Source organism: Lucilia sericata, unplaced genomic scaffold, assembly GCF_015586225.1.
Source record: "Lucilia sericata isolate MDLA Ls3-8-SP2 unplaced genomic scaffold, ASM1558622v1 Contig000265F_arrow, whole genome shotgun sequence".
In the NCBI taxonomy this organism is placed as follows: Eukaryota; Metazoa; Arthropoda; class Insecta; order Diptera; family Calliphoridae; genus Lucilia; species Lucilia sericata.
The window spans coordinates 415001-433946 of record NW_023994290.1 but is presented as its reverse complement, the minus strand read 5'-3'; the positions used below and the strand labels follow the sequence as shown (position 1 = coordinate 433946).

Below are 18946 nucleotides of genomic sequence, written 5' to 3'. Positions count from 1 at the left end.
TCTAGTCTATAGTCTAGTCTATAGTCTAGTCTATAGTCTAGTCTAATCTATAGTCTGGTCTAGTCTATAGTCTGGTCTAGTCTATAGTCTGGTCTAGTCTATTGTCTAGTCTATTGTCTAGTCTATAGTCTAGTCTATTGTCTAGTCTATTGTCTAGTCTATAGTCTAGTCTATTGTCTAGTCTATAGTCTAGGCTATAGTCTAGTCTATAGTCTAGTCTATAGTCTAGTCTATAGTCTAGTCTATAGTCTAGTCTATTGTCTAGTCTATTGTCTAGTCTATAGTCTAGTCTATTGTCTAGTCTATAGTCTAGTCTATAGTCTAGTCTATAGTCTAGTCTATAGTCAAGTCTATAGTCTAGTCTAGTCTATAGTCTAGTCTATAGTCTAGTCTATAGTCTAGTCTATAGTCTAGTCCATAGTCTAGTCTATAGTCTAGTCTATAGTCTAGTCTATAGTCTAGTCTATAGTCTAGTCTTATAGTATCTGTTCTATAGTCTAGTCTATAGTCTAGTTTATAATCTGTTCTATAGTCTAGTCTAGTCTAGTCTATAGTCTAGTCTATAGTCTAGTCTATAGTCTAGTCTATAGTCTAGTCTATAGTCTAGTCTATAGTCTAGTCTATAGTCTAGTCTATAGTCTAGTCTATAGTCTAGTCTATAGTCTAGTCTATAGTCTAGTCTATAGTCTAGTCTATAGTCTAGTCTATAGTCTAGCTATAGTCTAGTCTATAGTCTAGTCTATAGTCTAGTTATAGTCTAGTCTATAGTCTAGTCTATAGTCTGTCTATAGTCTAGTCTATAGTCTAGTCTATAGTCTAGTCTATAGTCTAGTCTATAGTCTAGTCTATAGTCTAGTCTATAGTCTAGTCTATAGTCTAGTCTATAGTCTAGTCTATAGTCTAGTCTATAGTCTAGTCTATAGTCTAGTCTATAGTCTAGTCTATAGTCTAGTCTATAGTCTAGTCTATAGTCTAGTCTATAGTCTAGTCTATAGTCTAGTCTATAGTCTAGTCTATAGTCTAGTCTATAGTCTAGTCTATAGTCTAGTCTATAGTCTAGTCTATAGTCTAGTCTATAGTCTAGTCTATAGTCTAGTCTATAGTCTAGTCTATAGTCTAGTCTATAGTCTAGTCTATAGTCTAGTCTATAGTCTAGTCTATAGTCTAGTCTATAGTCTAGTCTATAGTCTAGTCTATAGTCTAGTCTATAGTCTAGTCTATAGTCTAGTCTATAGTCTAGTCTATAGTCTAGTCTATAGTCTAGTCTATAGTCTAGTCTATAGTCTAGTCTAGTCTATAGTCTAGTCTAGCTAGTCTATAGTCTAGTCTATAGTCTAGTCTATAGTCTAGTCTATAGTCTAGTCTATAGTCTAGTCTATAGTCTAGTCTATAGTCTAGTCATAGTCTAGTCTATAGTCTAGTCTATAGTCTAGTCTATAGTCTAGTCTATAGTCTAGTCTATAGTCTAGTCTATAGTCTAGTCTAGTCTATAGTCTAGTCTATAGTCTAGTCTATAGTCTAGTCTATAGTCTAGTCTATAGTCTAGTCTATCTAGTCTAGTCTATAGTCTAGTCTATAGTCTAGTCTATAGTCTAGTCTATAGTCTAGTCTATAGTCTAGTCTATAGTCTAGTCTATAGTCTAGTCTATAGTCTAGTCTAGTCTATAGTCTAGTCTATAGTCTAGTCTATAGTCTAGTCTATAGTCTAGTCTATAGTCTAGTCTATAGTCTAGTCTACAGTCTAGTCTATAGTCTAGTCTATAGTCTAGTCTATAGTCTAGTCTATAGTCTAGTCTATAGTCTAGTCTATAGTCTAGTCTATAGTCTAGTCTATAGTCTAGTCTATAGTCTAGTCTATAATCTAGTCTATAGTCTAGTCTAGTCTATAATATGTTCTATAGTCTAGTCTATAGTCTAGTCTATAGTCTAGTCTATAGTCTAGTCTATAGTCTAGTCTATAGTCTAGTCTATAGTCTAGTCTATAGTCTAGTCTATTCTAGTCTAGTTAGTCTATAGTCTAGTCTATAGTCTAGTCTATAGTCTAGTCTATAGTCTAGTCTATAGTCTAGTCTATAGTCTAGGCTATAGTCTAGTCTATAGTCTTGTCTATAGTCTAGTCTATAGTCTAGTCTATAGTCTAGTCTATAGTCTAGTCTTTAGTCTAGTCTTTAGTCTAGTCTATAGTCAAGTCTATAGTCTAGTCTATAGTCTAGTCTATAGTCTAGTCTATAGTCTAGTCTATAGCCTGGTCTAGTCTAGTCTATAGTATAGTTTATAATCTGTTCTATAGTCTAGTCTATAGCCTAGTCTATAGTCTAGTCTATAGCCTAGTCTATAGTCTAGTCTATAGTAGTCTTAGTCTATTCTATAGTCTATAATCTAGTTTATAGTCTTGTCTATGGTCTAGTTTATATTCTAGTCTATTGTCTAGTCTATAGTCTAACCTATAACCTAGTCTATAGTATACTTTATTGTCTAGTCTAATTCCAATTTTCTATTATTTCAAAAAACAATTTCATTTTTTTATAATTTATTTAATTCATCTTTCTTTTTGTTTATCACAGTAAAAAAATAAAAAATAATTAATTAAATAAATAACACATAGAATTTAAATTTAAATTATTTATAATAAAACATAAATAACAACAAACTTAGGTAATTACAATGAAGCTTAAAAAATATTTTGCTTTGTTTTTTTTTTAGCTAAATACTGTTAAATAATACAACTTGCTTATTATATTCTTGTGGCAAATACTTTTTTGTTAATATTAGGAATAGTTTTTTTATTTTCTGCATATTTTTTTCTTAATTATTTAGTTATAAATTTAAATAAAAAGATTTCTTACGATTTGTTTAAAGATGCGAGTGTTAGAATTCAATTTGCAAATAGAAATTAGAAAATTGTTAACAAAATTAAAAATTAAGAGTTAAAAAGGAATTACAGCTTGAGTTGGGGGGGGGGGCCTTTGTTTTTGGATAGAGGCTTTAATTTCAAAGCCTGTTTGTCTGTTTGGATGTGTTGTTTTTTATACTTTTAAAAGCAGGTGTGTGTAATTCCCTGTTAATTGATTGGTTTTTGTTTTGTTGTCTTGTTTATAAACTCTTAAGAACTTTTCTTTTTTTATGTGATATTTTAATTGTTTGATTTTGTTGTTTTTTTTTTTAGTTATTATAATATTTTACAAAACTTCTATAAAACATGGCAATTTTTATTTTATTCATTATTTTATTTTAGTTTTTTTTTTTTTTTTAAACAAATATTTTTTAGCTTTTTTTCTACATTCAAAAATTTTAATGCAGGTTTTTGGTTTTAAATTTTAACTCAAATTAAGCTTAACATAACCTGCCTGTTGTTATGAAGAGAAGCTATTTACAAAATGTTTTATTTTTTTATTTTATTAAAGACTTTCAAATTATATGTTTTCAGTCATGTTGTTGTTTTTTTCTCTAATTAAAAAAAAAACACCCAAATGTGCGCTTTTGCTTTTACAGCCTTTTCTGATATTGTTAAATAAAACATATTTTCATTTTCAATGTGTAATTATAATCTTTCCATTTTGTAAGCTTTTGTTTTTTTGTTTTAAATTTTAACTAAAATCCTAAAATCTATAAAATTGATCTTTTAAATATAATTTTTGTTTTTTTTTTCCTTAAAATCTACCGTTAGAAATTAAAATAATTTTACATACATACAGAAGATCACAAATAATAATTTAAAAATAATTAGGGAAAAAGTAAATGCTTTCAAAATTTAGTTATAAATCCGGGAAAATCCATTAAATTTATAGAAAAGGTTCTTCTTCTTTCTATAGAAAAATAGTCCTTTTAACAAAGACTTTCTCTTTAGGAAAATAGTCTTTTTAACCAAGACTTTTTCTATAGAAAAAGAGTCTTTTTAACAAAGACCTTTTCTATAGAAAAATACACTTTTCAACAAAGACTTTTTCTATAGAAAAAGAGTCTTTTTAACAAAGACTTTTTCTATAGAAAAAGATTCTTTTTAACAAAGACTTTTTCTATAGAAAAAGATTCTTTTTAACAAAGACTTTTTCTATAGAAAAAGATTCTTTTTAACAAAGACTTTTTCTATAGAAAAAGATTCTTTTTAACAAAGACTTTTTCTATAGAAAAAGAGTCTTTTTAACAAAGACTTTTTCTATAGAAAAAGAGTCTTTTTAACAAAGACTTTTTCTATAGAAAAAGAGTCTTTTTAACAAAGACTTTTTCTATAGAAAAAGAGTCTTTTTAACAAAGACTTTTTCTATAGAAAAAGAGTCTTCTTAACAAAGACTTTTTCTATAGAAAAAGAGTCTTTTTAACAAAGACTTTTTCTATAGAAAAAGAGTCTTTTTAACAAAGACTTTTTCTATAGAAAAAGAGTCTTTTTAACAAAGACTTTTTCTATAGAAAAAGAGTATTTTTAACAAAGACTTTCTATAGAAAAGGAGTCTTTTTAACAAAGACTTTTTCTATAGAAAAGGAGTCTTTTTAACAAAGAGTCTTTTTAACAAAGACTTTTTCTATAAAAAAGGAGACTTTTTAACAAAGATTTTTTCTGTAGAAACGAGTCTTTTCAACAAAGACTTTTTCTATAGAAAAATAGTTTTTAACAAGGACTTTTTCTTTAGAAAAAAAGTATTTTTAACATAGACTTTTTCTATAGAAAAAGAGTCTTTTTAACAAAGACTTTTTCTATAGAAAAAGAGTCTTTTTAACAAAGACTTTTTCTATAGAAAAAGAGTCTTTTTAACAAAGACTTTTTCTATAGAAAAAGAGTCTTTTTAACAAAGACTTTTTCTATAGAAAAAGAGTCTTTTTAACAAAGACTTTTTCTATAGAAAAAGAGTCTTTTTAACAAAGACTTTTTCTATAGAAAAAGAGTCTATAGAAAAGAGTCTTTTTAACAAAGAGTCTTTTTAACAAAGACTTTTTCTATAGAAAAATACACTTTTCAACAAAGACTTTTTCTATAGAAAAATACACTTTTCAACAAAGACTTTTTCTATAGAAAAAGAGTCTTTTCAACAAAGACTTTTTCTATAGAAAAAGAGTCTTTTTAACAAAGACTTTTTCCACAGAAAAATAGTCTTTTCAACAAAAACTTTCTATAGAAAAAAAGTCTTTTTAACAAATATTTTTTCTATAGAAAAGAGTCTTTTTAACAAAGACTTTTTTCCATAGAAAAATACACTTTTTAACAAAGATTTTTTCTATAGAAAAATACACTTTAACAAAGATTTTTTCTGTTGAAAAAGAGTCTCTTTAACAAAGACTTTCTTTAAAGAAATTTTTTCTTTAGAGAAATATTCTTTTCATCAAATACTTTTTCTATAGAAAAACTTGTATTCTGGGAGACAATGTTTTCTTTTTTTATTACCCGAATATTTTCTTTACTTCTCTTTTTTTAACAATAATTTTCAACTTATTTTTGTTTTACACATAATTACTTACATTCCCCCTTCGCCTTCTTTACTCTCTCCCGCTCCTCAATCATCGGTAATAATATCTTTGCGTGCCTTAAAATTACGCCACGAACCATTTGTACAGACACCAGCACCACGCCACCAATCATTTACATCCGTATACCAGCGTGGCTTACGTAACGATTCCTCATCGTGCAAAGACGAACAAACACGACACCAATAATACGTATTTATAAACTCACCCGTACCTTTCCAATTGAAATATGAATTATACAGTTTTTCATCATTATCTAATATATGCAAATAGTCGGCTAATTCTGAAGCTGAAGCAAATTCATCGACATGTATATAGGATCTTTCGGGAGCACTAACTTCATAGTCTTCGGGTCGTGCACCCATAACAATGGGTAATATGTTGCGATTGAGGGCATTGACAAAGAATTTCTCGGTGATATAGTCTTTACAGTTGGAATTTTCGAAAGCTAAATAGAATTTATAGTCACGATCGAGCATTTCGAAACATTTGTCGGCATTAACGCGTGAGCATTTATAATTGCCACAGGCGCCATAGATGTCAACCTGAAAGAGCAGGTTTATATTCGATAAATCTTTTTAATTTATATATATATAAAAAACTTACATCTATATATTTGCCTAATTCATGAGCAAATTGCAGTCTTCCATTTCGGGCCCCACAATTGGATACAAACCAGGCCACCTTTTTGGTTTTATTTGCAGCGTAGTTACGATCCTGTTCTTGTTGGTGAACGCGTGAATCGTAATAAACCCATTTTTCATAGGGCGCCACAATATCGCTATCACGTCTGAAAGAAAAATATTGGGGATTAATTTTGAAGTAATTCTCTTCAAAGAAGACACTTTTTCTATAGAAAAACTATTTTCAAAGAAGACTTCTTTTCTATAGAAAAACTATCTTCAAAGAAGACACTTTTTCTTTAGAAAAACTCTTTTCAAAGAAGACTCTTTATCTATAGAAAAACTCTCTTCAAAGAAGACTTCTTTTCTATAGTAAAACTCTCTTCGAAGAAGACTACTTTTTCTATAGAAAAACTCTCTTCAAAGAAGACACTTTTTCTATAGAAAAACTCTCTTCAAAGAAGACACTTTTTCTATAGAAAAACTCTCTTCAATGAAGACACTTTTTCTATAGAAAAACTCTCTTCAAAGAAGACACTTTTTCTTTAGAAAAACTCTCTTCAAAGAAGACTTCTTTTCTACAGTAAAACTCTCTTAATAGAAGACTGATTCTTCATAGAAAAACTCTGTTCAAAGAATACTCATTCTATGAAAGAAATCTCTCTAAAGTAGACAATTTTTTCTATAGAATAAGACTCACTTCAAAGAACATACTTTTCTTATAGAAAAACTGTCTTCAAAGAAGACACTTTATATAAAAACTCTCCTCAAAGAAGACTAATTTTCTATAGAAAACATCTCTCCAAAGAAGACATTTTTTATATAGAAAACCACTCTTCAAAGAAGACACTTCTTCTATAGAAAAACCTTTTATCAAAGAAGGGACTGTTTCTATATAAGAACACTCTTCAAAGTTAATAACTTACCTATAAGTAGCAGTCCAATTTATAGCATCCGGTACCTTAACATTTTGCGTATGATACGGACACTCTAGATAATACAACATAGTGACTTGCTTGGAATTGGCAGGTCTACGTATACCCGTAGGTATATAATGATCCTTATAAAGAATCATATCGGCTGTATTAGCCTGATCTCTTGAGGCTGTTATAGAACATGTGTCCACAGGACATTTAGAGCGTAGGAAGACATCACGACCTTGTAAATAAGGAATATATAGAAAAAAAAATAAAATATTTTAACTCTAGATTTTTTCCTAACAAAACCCACCTGCTTTAACATTCCACGGACCCAAACCATTATATAGTAAAATAGTTTTTAATTTACCACTCGTTTTGATTTCCTCATAGTTGGGTGGTACATACATCAACTGATTGACTATACGATCATTGTGGGGATCCTGATAGGGAAACAGTTTAGAACCCTGTAAATGGGCTTTTTTGCCACGTTTCTTTTTGTGCACTTTGGCCGGTTTGGGATAGTATTCACCGTTTTTAAAGAACCAAGATTTCGATACTGGATCCGCAGGATTGGAAGCTAAATTATTTGCTTGTGGTTGCTGCAATTGTTGCAGATGAGGCTCATGCTCACTTTCACTTTCTTGTTGTTCGGCTGCTGGAATGCCGACAGCATGTTGCTGCTGCTGTTGTTGGGGTGTTTTAGTTGTGGAGGCTTTTAAACGTGTTTGAGTTTTTGCCGAGTCTAAGGGTTTCTCGGTATCCTCGTCTTCTTCGTATTTATCATTATAGTCATCCTCTAAATTTTGTCCTAAATGTTGTTGTTGTGATTGCGATTGTTGCTGCAGTTGTTGCTGTTGATTTGATAAAGAAGCTAAGGAGGGTATTGATGAAGATTTTGGTTTCCATACTTCACGTTCTCTGTGGGGAAAGTAAAAAGTATTAAATTGTAGAAAGGATAATAAGGATTTGTTTGTTTTTGTTTTTAAATTTTCATTCAAAATACTTACTTAAAATTATATAAAAATATCAGCAATAAAGCGCATATTATTGTAAAATAAAAATATTTCTTTAATGATATCTTTGGACGTCTCATGTTAGCAGATGAAACCAATTTTCCAATTGAAAATTCATTTAAATTTTTCACACATTTTTCTTAACCTAAAATGAAAAATGAATTACGAAAATGTTTAATAAAAGAATATAAAAGAAAAGGGTTTGAAAATAACTGAAAAAAAATTAACAAATATATAACAGAAACATATATAGTAATTTTGAATACACCTCAGCACAAATCTATATTTAAATATTTAAAAAACAATTTCGATTTTTATCACCAACAGTTTTCAATTAACCACCTTTAACTTGTATTCCCAAATTCTCTTAACGTTTTAAAAAATAATCAACCGGTAAACACAATTGTTTTGCTATTAACGTTTTGGAGCATAATTCACTATACAAAAACAACCCCGTCACAAATATATTCATACATATTTGTTTATAATTATAAAAAAAACGTTATTACTTTAACATTAACATTATTATATACAATTAAGATTATCTCTGTACTTTAGTTTTTTTTTTTTGTTTTATTTAAATCGAGCTATTATTAATGTTATATTATTACACTTTGGTAATAAAAATAAAATTAAGTTTTAATAATTTTTTTTTTTTTTTTGAAATATTACTACTATTAATTTTCGTTTAGTATTCGTTCTGTATCCGCTGTTGTTTACTCTTCACTTGAGGTTTTTAACTGTGAATAATTTGTTTTGCAATGGTTCCCTAATGGCATTTTGTGTTACAAAGCAATGGTGAAATAAAGAGCATATTGATACAGTTTTTGGGCACAAAAATTGTTTGGGAGAAAGTGTCTCTTTTGGGAGAGTATTTTTAACAATCTTAAAAAAAACTAAACAAAACTTTTTGACCAAGACTTTTCTATAGAAAAACAGTCTTTTTGACCAAGACTTTTTCTATAGAAAAACAGTATTTTTGACAAAGACTTTTTCTTTAGAAAAACAGTCTTTTTCACAAAGACTTTTTCTATAGGAAAACAGTCTTTTTAACAAAGACTTTTTTTTATAGAAAAAGAGTCTTTTTAACAAACAATTTTTCTATACAAAAAGAGTCTTTTTAACAAAGACTTTTTCTATACAAAAAGAGTCAGTCTTTTTAACAAAGACTTTTTCTATAGGAAAAGAGTCTTTTTAACTAAGACTTTTTCTATAGAAACAGATTCTTTTTAACAAAGACTTTTTCTATACAAAAAGAGTATTTTTTAACAAAAACTTTTCTATATGAAACCACACTTTTTAACAAAGACTTTTTCTATAGAAAACCACACTTTTTAACAAAGACTTTTTCTATAGAAAAACACACTTTTTAACAAAGACTTTTTCTATAGAAAAACACACTTTTTAACAAAGACTTTTTCTATAGAAAATCACACTTTTTAACAAAGACTTTTTCTATAGAAAAACACACTTTTTAACAAAGACTTTTTCTGTGGAAAAATAGTCTTTTTTAAAAAGACTTTTTCTATAGAAAAAAGAGCATTTTTAACAAAGACTTTTTGTCTAGAAAATGAGTCTTTTTAACAAAAACTTTTTCTCTAGAAAAAGAGTCTTTTTGACAAATACTTTTTCTATAGGAAAAGAGTCTTTTTAACTAAGACTTTTTCTACAGAAAAACACACTTTTTTACAAAGACTTTTTCTATAGAAAAAGACACTTTTTAACAAAGACTTCTTCTATAGAAAAACACTTTTTTATAGAAAAGTAGTCTTTTTAAAAAAGACTTTTTCTATAGAAAACCACACTTTTTAACAAAACGTTTTCTATAAAAAACACACTTTTTAACAAAATCTTTTTCTATAGAAAACCACATTTTTCTCTAGAAAAAGAGCCTTTTTAACAAAGACTTTTTCTATAGAAAAAGAGTCTTTTTTAACAAAGACTTTTTCTATAGAAAAAAATCTTTTTTAACAAAGACTTTTTCTATAGAAAAAGAGTCTTTTTTGACAAAGACTTTTTCTATAGAAAAAGAGTCTTTTTAAAAAAGACTTTTTCTATAGAAAACCACACTTTTTAACAAAACGTTTTCTATAAAAAAACACACTTTTTAACAAAATTTTTTCTATAGAAACCCACACTTTTTCTCTAGAAAAAGAGCATTTTTAACAAAGACTTTTTCTCTAGAAAAAGAGCATTTTTAACAAAGACTTTTTCTGTGGAAAAAGAGTCTTTTTAACAAAGACTTTTTCCATAGAAAAAAGAGCATTTTTAACAAAGACATTTTGTCTAGAAAATGAGTCTTTTTAACAAAAACTTTTTCTCTAGAAAAAGAGTCTTTTTAACAAAGACTTTTTCTATAGGAAAAGAGTCTTTTTAACTAAGACTTTTTCTATAGAAACAGATTCTTTTTAACAAAGACTTTTTCTAAAGAAAAAGAGTATTTTTAACAAAGACTTTTTCTATAGAAAAAGAGTCTTTTTAACAAAGACTTTTTCTATAGAAAAAAAAAGAGTCTTTTTAACAAAGACTTTTTCTATAGAAAAAGGGTCTTTTTAACAAAGACTTTTTCTATAGAAAAAGGGTCTTTTTAATAAAGATTTTTTCTATAGAAACACACCTTTTAACTAAGACTTTTTCTACAGAAAAACACACATTTTTACAAAGACTTTTTCTGTAGAAAAAGAGTCTTTAACAAAGACTCTTTTTTTATAGAAAATAGTTTTTTAGCAGACTTTTTTCTATAGAAAAAGAATCTTTTCAACAAAGACTTTTTCTATAGAAAAAGAGTCTTTTTTAACAAAGACTTTTTCTATAGAAAAAGAGTCTTTTCAACAAAGACTTTTTCTATAGAAAAACACACTTTTTAACAAAGAGTTCTTCTATAGAAAAACACGTTTTTTTATAGAAAAGTAGTCTTCTTTGGAGAGAGTTTTTTGTGGAAAAAATGTCTTCTTTTTTGTTTTTCAATAGAAAGAGTGTCTTCTTTGAAGAATGTTTTTCTATAGAAAAAGTGTCTTTTTTGAAAAGTATTTTTCTATATATAAAGTATCTTCTTTGAAGAGTGTTTCTCTATAGGAAAAGTATACTCTTTAAAGATAGTTTTTGTATAGAAAAAGTATCTTCCCTGAAGAGAGTTTCTCTATAGAAAAAGAGCCTTCTTTGAAGAGTGTTTTTCTATAGAAAAAGTGTGCTTGAAAAGCGTTTTTCTATGGGAAAAGTATCTACCTTGTAGAGAATTAGAGTCTTTATTGAAGAGATTATTTCTATAGAAAAATTTAAGGTATTTTCTAAAAGTGTAGGTACTCTTTGATGTGTGTTTTTCCATCTTTGAAGACAGACCTCCTGCAAAAAAAGTGTTTTCTTTGAAGAGTGTTCTTCTTATCGAAACGGCTCTTTGGAGAGATTTTATGTATCGAAAATTAGTTTTCTTTGGAGAGACTTTTTTCTATGACAAAACTGTCTTCTTTGGAGACAGATTTTTTATAGAAAATGTTTCTTCTTTAAATTTTGGTTTAATTTAAATGGCATTACCTTATCATTTTTCCTAATTAACCATAAATTGTTTTTGCAAAATGTTTTCAATTTTTTTAAATATCTACATATAAAGTTACTTTATAGTTGTTTAAACAATTTTATAGTTTTTATAACTACATATGTAGTACAACACTACTTTATTAATAATCTTTGTCTTAATTGGGCGTTTTTGTTTTTATCACAATCACATATATTTTTTTTTGTTTTAAATTATCATCATAAAACAAATAATTATGAACCTTGGGGAATAATGTTTTGTTTTTTTTTTAATGGTGACAATTATTAAATAGATAGTGGGAGTTTTTAAAGAACTACAATGGACAGTTTGGCAATTAAATATTAATCATGCGTATAGTTGCTCAATAGGGGTAATTTTGTTCATTAATCATCTGTTACTTGTTGCGGTATAAGTTTGTTATTCAACACCTGGACTTAGTTATTGATCTACTCTAATTCTGTAAAATTTATTGAAATCAGTTAGAAATGATATTCTTATTAAAATTTTTCTTTAAAATTCCATATCAATCATACGTTCTGTTGGTTTCAAAATAGAAAAGTGTCATTTTTAAAAAGAGTTTTGTAAAGAAAATGTGTCTTCTTTGAAGCGAGCGAGAAAGTGTCTTCTTTGTAGAGTGTTATTGTATATAAAGAGTTTCTTCTTTAATGAGTGTTTTCTATAGAAAGAGTGTCTTCTTTGTAGAGTGTTTTTCTATAGAAAAAGTGTCTTCTTTGAGAAGTATTTTTCTATATATAAAGTATCTTCTTTGAAGAGTGTTTTTCCATAGGAAAAGTATCATCTTTATTAAAGATAGTTTTTGTATAGAAAATTTTATTGAAATCAGTTAGAAATGATATTCTCATTAAAATTTTTCTTTAAAATTCCATATCAATCATACGTTCTGTTGGTTTCAAAATTACTGTTTTCATTTTGTCATGATTCCAAAACTAATTTATATAATTTTATGTTAAAACCTTCTATACATATTCAAATATCTTTTGCTCTTCACTGTATATCGGTCAATTCTTTTTTTTTTTTTCGTTGTTGTTTTGCTACAGTTTATTTTCCCTCAATACAAATCGTGCTGCGAGTTCATACTAATTCTTTTGCTACAAAGTAAAGGAGTTGCTACTACATACCAAACATTCTAGTACAAAGCGAACACAAAAATATTTATGTCGAAAACTCCTTGTTATTATTTAATTTATGCTATAACTCGTACCACCTTAAAACTATTGACACAGTTTCATATTATTTTTTTTTAAACAAACAAACGAAAAGTGAACAGAAATATGTTAAAAATATGAAAGAAACCAGAAACTTTTCATCATTATAACTTCTTTTCTATTCCAGTTTTAACAAAATTGCTTTTTTTACCCTTTTTTCCTTGTTCTCTCGACACATTTATTCATATAAAATAAGTACAATATTAATATATATGGAATAGAAGTACTATTATATAGACCGCCCATAGCCACAGATAAGAGAAGCATGTCTTGAACATGCTGAAGTGTAAATATTGTCATATGCAAAATTAGTTTGCTTAGTAAAAAGGGTTCTGGAATGTAAGGTGTCACAGAATAGGAGACACTTGTTCTATAGAATAGTACTCTTTAAAGAAAACACGTTTTCTAGATAGAAAAACAACCTTCAAAGTAGGAAATTTTCCTGTAGATAAACACCCTTCAAGGACGACACTTTTTATATTCAAATAAGACTCTTCAAAAGAGAAACTTTTTCTATAAATAAACACTCTTCAAGAAAGGCACTTTATATAGAAAAACACTCTTCAAAGAAGATACTTTTTCTATAGAAAAACACTCTTCAAAGAAGATACTTTTTCTATAGAAAAACATTCTTCAAAGAAGACACTTTTTCCATAGAAAAACATTCTTCAAAGAATATACTTTTTCTATAGAAAAACACTCTTCAAAGAAGACATTTTTTCCATAGAAAAACACTCTTCAAAGAAGACACTTTTTCTATAGAAAAATACTCTTCAAGGAAAACACTTTTACTACAGAAAATCACTCTTCAAAGAAGATACTTTTTCTGTAAAAAAAACACTCTTCAAAGAAGACAATATTTCTATTGAAAAACACTTTAAAGAAAATCACTCTTCTTTAATGAATAAACTTTTTCTATAGAAAAACACCCTTCAGAGAATAAACTCTTTCTATACTTTTTCTATAGAAAAACACTCTTCAAAGAAGACAGTTTTTTTATAGAAAAAAATCTTTATTAAAAAGATTATTTTTTTGTCGTTTCGTTTTCTATAGAAAAAGTGTAGTTTTCTATAGAAAATTCTTTGTTAAAAAGGCAATTTTTCGTCTTTGTTAAAAAGGCAAAGAAAACGTCTTTGTTAAAAAGACTCTTTTTCTATAGAAAAAGTCTTTGTTAAAATTACTCTTTTTCTATAGAAAAAATCTTTGTTAAAAAGACTCTTTTTCTATAGAAAAAGTCTTTGTTAAAAACACTCTTTTTCTATAGAAAATGTCATTGTTAAAAAGACTCTTTTTCTATAGAAAAAGTCTTTGTTAAAAGTGTAGTTTTCTATAGAAAAAGTCTTTGTTAAAAGTGTAGTTTTCTATAGAAAAAGTCTTTGTTAAAAATACTCTTTTTCTATAGAAAAAGTCTTTATTAAAATACTCTTTTTCTATAGAAAAAGTCTTTGTTAAAAAACTCTTCTTCTATAGAAAAAGTCTTTGTTAAAAAGACTCTTTTTCTATAGAAAAAGGTTTTTTTAAAAAGACTCTTTTTCTATAGAAATAGTCTTTGTTAAAAAAGCTCTTTTTCTATAGAAAAAGTCTTTGTTAAAAAGACTCGTTTTCTATAGAAAAAGTCTTTATTAAAAAGACTCTTTTTCTATAGAAAAAGTCTTTGTTAAAAAGACTCTTTTTCTATAGAAAAAGTCTTTGTTAAAAAGACTCTTTTTCTATAGAAAAAGTCTTTGTTAAAAAGACTCTTCTTCTATAGAAAAAGTGTATGTTAAAAAGACTCTTTTCCTATAGAAAAAGTCTTTGTTAAAAAGACTCTTTTTTATAGAAAAAGTCTTTGTTAAAAAAGACTCTTTTTCTATAGAAAAGATAATTTTTCTATAGAAAAAATTTTTGTTAAAAAGACTCTTTTTGTATAGAAAAAGTTTTTGCTTTTGGGAGGATAAATAACATTTCCTTTTCTAAAACCCTTTACTGAGGAAGACTTTCTATTCGATAAAGAAATAGACGTTTGTATAAATGTATGGAAAAACCCCAAGTAAAACTAGTACATGATGAAAAGGATTAAAGTACATTTTTTTTAAAGGATCACAAATATGAGTGGAAGCCCATAATAAGAAGTATTCTTCACATACACAATCATATGTATTTATTTATCTACTTGTATTCGGTACACACTTCAATATAGGTTACATTTTGTTTTCAAATACCCGAGGAGTACAAGTATTAGAAAATGTATAGAAAAAAAGGATGTGTGTTTATAAATGTGGCTATTTTTCTATGAATGCTTAATAAACATTTGGTTTTGGTTTGGTGTCTTCTGTTATTCGTTTCTCGTTTTCTATTATGTGCTCTCTTTAATCCTTCAGGATTATTTGAAAATGGCTTTAGTGTTTGTTTAATGGGTGTCCTAAAATGATTGTAATGACTTAAATAGACTGCAATTAAAGTGATTTTTTAGGGGTTCTTAATGCAAACAAACAAAAACGAACAAATAAACTGAAAATGTAAGTAATGGATAGGCGAAAAAATAAGAGATTTTTTAGTTGGCTGATTTTGTTGGTTTTTTTCCAGATGCTTTTTGGATTAATCCACATATTTAGGAGACAAATATGTATATCAGCAAGCAGAGATAATCGGATATAATCATACAGCTTAGTACACAGGAACTTTGTTTAGAGAAAACATACATTTTCTATAGAAAAATAATATTTTTAACAAAGACTTTTTCTATAGAAAAATACACTTTTCAACAAAGACTTTTTCTATAGAAAAAGAGTCTTTTTAACAAAGACTTTTTCTATAGAAAAAGAGTCTTTTAAAAAAAGTATTTTTCTATAGAAAAAGAGTCTTTTTAACAAAGACTTTTTCTATAGAAAAAGAATCTTTTTAAAAAAGTCTTTTTCTATAGAAAAAGAGTCTTTTTAACAAAGACTTTTTCTATAAAAAAAAGAGTCTTTTTAACAAAGACTTTTTCTATAGAAAAATACACTTTTCAACAAAGACTTTTTCTATAGAAAAATACACTTTTCAACAAAGACTTTTTCTATAGAAAAATAGTATTTTTAACAAAGACTTTTTCTATAGAAAAACAGTCTTTTTAACAAAGACTTTTTCTATAGAAAAACAGTCTTTTTAACAAAGACTTTTCTACAGAAAAAGAGTTTTTTTAACATAGACTTTTTCTATAGAAAAAGAGTCTTTTTAACAAAGACTTTTTCTATAGAAAAAGAGTATTTTTAACAAAGACTTTTTCTATAGAAAAAGAGTCTTTTTAACAAAGACTTTTTCTATAGAAAAAGAATCTTTTTAACAAAGACTTTTTCTATAGAAAAAGAGTCTTTTTAACAAAGACTTTTTCTATAGAAAAAGAGTCTTTTTAACAAAGGCTTTTTCTATAGAAAAAGAGTCTTTTTAACAAAGACTTTTTCTATAGAAAAAGAGTCTTTTTAACAAAGACTTTTTCTATAGAAAAAGAGTATTTTTAACAAAGACTTTTCTACAGAAAAAGAGTTTTTTTAACAAAGACTTTTTCTATAGAAAAATAGTCTTTTTAACAAAGACTTTTTCTATAGAAAAAGAGTCTTTTTAACAAAGACTTTTTCTATAGAAAAAGAGTCTTTTTAACAAAGACTTTTTCTATAGAAAAAGAGTATTTTTAACAAAGACTTTTTCTATAGAAAAAGAGTCTTTTTAACAAAGACTTTTTCTATAGAAAAAGAGTATTTTTACCAAGACTTTTTCTATAGAAAAAGAGCCTTTTAACAAAGACTTTTTCTATAGAAAAAGAGTCTTTTTAACAAAGACTTTTTCTATAGAAAAAGAGTCTTTTTAACAAAGACTTTTTCTATAGAAAAAGAGTATTTTTACCAAGACTTTTTCTATAGAAAAAGAGCCTTTTAACAAAGACTTTTTCTATAGAAAAAGAGTCTTTTTAACAAAGACTTTTTCTATAGAAAAAGAGTCTTTTTAACAAAGACTTTTTCTATAGAAAAAGAGTCTTTTTAACAAAGACTTTTTCTATAGAAAAAGAGTCTTTTTAACAAAGACTTTTTCTATAGAAAAAGAGTCTTTTTAACAAAGACTTTTTCTATAGAAAAATAGTCTTTTTAACAAAGACTTTTTCTATAGAAAAAGAGTCTTTTTAACAAAGACTTTTTCTATAGAAAAAGAGTCTTTTTAACAAAGACTTTTTCTATAGAAAAAGAGCCTTTTTAACAAAGACTTTTTCTATAGAAAAAAAGTCTTTTTAACAAAGACTTTTTCTATAGAAAAAGAGTATTTTTACCAAGACTTTTTCTATAGAAAAAGAGTCTTTTTAGCAAAGGCTTTTCTGTAGAAAAAAAAGTTTTTTTATCAAAGACTTTTTCTATGGAAAACAGAATTTTTAGACTTTTTCGATAGAAAATACACTTTTTAACAAAGACATTTTATTGCTTTCTTAGTAGGAAAGCTTTCTGTAAGATTTCATTGAGAAGCTTTTTATTAAAAATAGTTTCTTTGGAAAGTTTTTCTTTAGAAAAAGTTTCTTTGAAAAGTTTTTCTTTAGAAAAAGATTTATTGTTCTTTAAAAAAAGTTTCATTGAAAAGATTTTCTTCAGAAACAAAAATTTTTATTGTTTTCTTAGTAGGAAAGCTTTTTATTACTTTTCATTGAAAAGCTTTTTATTAGAAACAGTTTCATTGAAAAGTTTTTCTTTAGAAAAAGTTTCATTGGAAAGTTTTTCTCTACAAAGTTTTATTGGAAAGTCTTTCTGTAGAAAAAGTTTCATTGGAAAGTTTTTCTCTGCAAAAAGTTTCATTGAAAAGCTTTTCTTTAGAAAAAGTTTCATTGGAATGTTTTTCTTTAGAAAAAGTTTCATTGAAATGTTTTTCTTTAGAAAAACTTCTATTGGAAAGTTTTCCCCTAGAAAGTTTTTCCTTAGTATCATTGGAAACATTATGAAGCCTATTCAAAAAGCTTTTATGATAATTTTATTATCTTTCAACAGCTATTATTGATTAATTTCATAATGGAAATGCTGAAGGTGGGAATCAAACCCAAGAAAAATCACATAAATGTGTAGATAGTTATTTACATACATACATATTTATATACACATACATACATACATTATGTAAAAATCTAACCCAACAAACACAAAGTTTAATACAATTTTTTTATGATAGTTAAGCCATTTCTCAAATATGTATATCTCAAACCTCATCACTATATAGTTGAGAATAATTCTTAATAATTCTTATTCGCAAATCCTTTAATAGAAACTTGATTTAAAATCCACCTCAAGTTTCCTCTATGTTTGCTGGGCACATGTTGCCTGCCTTACACTTGCTATAAAAATTCTTTTTTAATTAAAGTTTGCATTTACTAATTCATTTATATTAAAAATAAATTAACTTTATTAACTATCACACCATTTTAATATAAAGTGTAACCTCCCTACTTTCGTTCTTTTAAAACAGAATAATAAATGTATTAAAGCTCACTTCAATCATAATGTTGCAGCAACATTATGCAAAAAAAAAAGCAACAACTATAAGTACACTTTCTCTTTCTAATAAGAGGCCGCTTATTATGTATTTATGTATGAGAAGAAGAACATATTAAGAAGTATAATGTTTAAGAAATAATGAAGCTTCTTTATCTTAAAAATGGGAGTAGTTTAACTAGTGCAGCATTATTATTGTTATTATACAACTAATTGTTTAAAATAAGAAGGAAAACGTTTTCTTGTATTATTAGTACAATGAGAGCAGGTGACAGGAAATAGGCTTGAATAGAATTAGTAGGTAACATTAACAGGAAGGTAATTAGTAAGACTTTCCAAAAAACTTTTTCTGAAGAAAAACTTTCTCAAAAACTTTGAAAACAACTTCTAAAGGAAGCTTTCTAAAGAAACTTTTTCTGAGTTTAGTTGGTTAGATAGATAGATAGATAGATAGATAGATAGATTAGATAGATAGATAGCTAGATAGATAGATAGATAGATAGATAGATTAAGATAGTAGATAGATAGATAGATAGAAGATAGATAGTTAGATAGAAGATAGATAGATTTAAAGATAGATAGATAGGATAGAAGATAGATAATGATAGATAGATAGAAGATAGATTAGATAGATAGATAGATAGATAGATAGATAGATAGATAGATAGATAGATAGATAGATAGATAGATAGATA

General features: G+C 26.8%; 1 protein-coding gene across 4 annotated transcripts in view; it reads right to left on the bottom strand.

Moving 5' to 3' along the window:
• Positions 1 to 5190: 5190 nt before the first annotated feature.
• The window catches only part of LOC119602941 (glycoprotein 3-alpha-L-fucosyltransferase A-like), a 24702-nt gene continuing 10946 nt past the window's right edge, over positions 5191 to 18946 (bottom strand). The window contains exons 1-6 of one of the 4 annotated variants that reach the window (XM_037954753.1): positions 8689 to 8707; positions 8008 to 8158; positions 7311 to 7918; positions 7007 to 7238; positions 6064 to 6247; positions 5191 to 6002 (exon numbers count right to left, since the gene is read on the bottom strand). In XM_037954753.1, coding sequence (XP_037810681.1) covers positions 5487 to 6002; positions 6064 to 6247; positions 7007 to 7238; positions 7311 to 7918; positions 8008 to 8093 — 1626 coding nt within the window. In that variant the 5' untranslated portion in view covers positions 8094 to 8158; positions 8689 to 8707 and the 3' untranslated portion in view covers positions 5191 to 5486. Of the gene's footprint in view, positions 6003 to 6063; positions 6248 to 7006; positions 7239 to 7310; positions 7919 to 8007; positions 8159 to 8352; positions 8608 to 8688; positions 8708 to 18946 lie in introns of those variants that run through there. The other 3 variants (XM_037954752.1, XM_037954751.1, XM_037954750.1) reach the window with 3 other exon arrangements.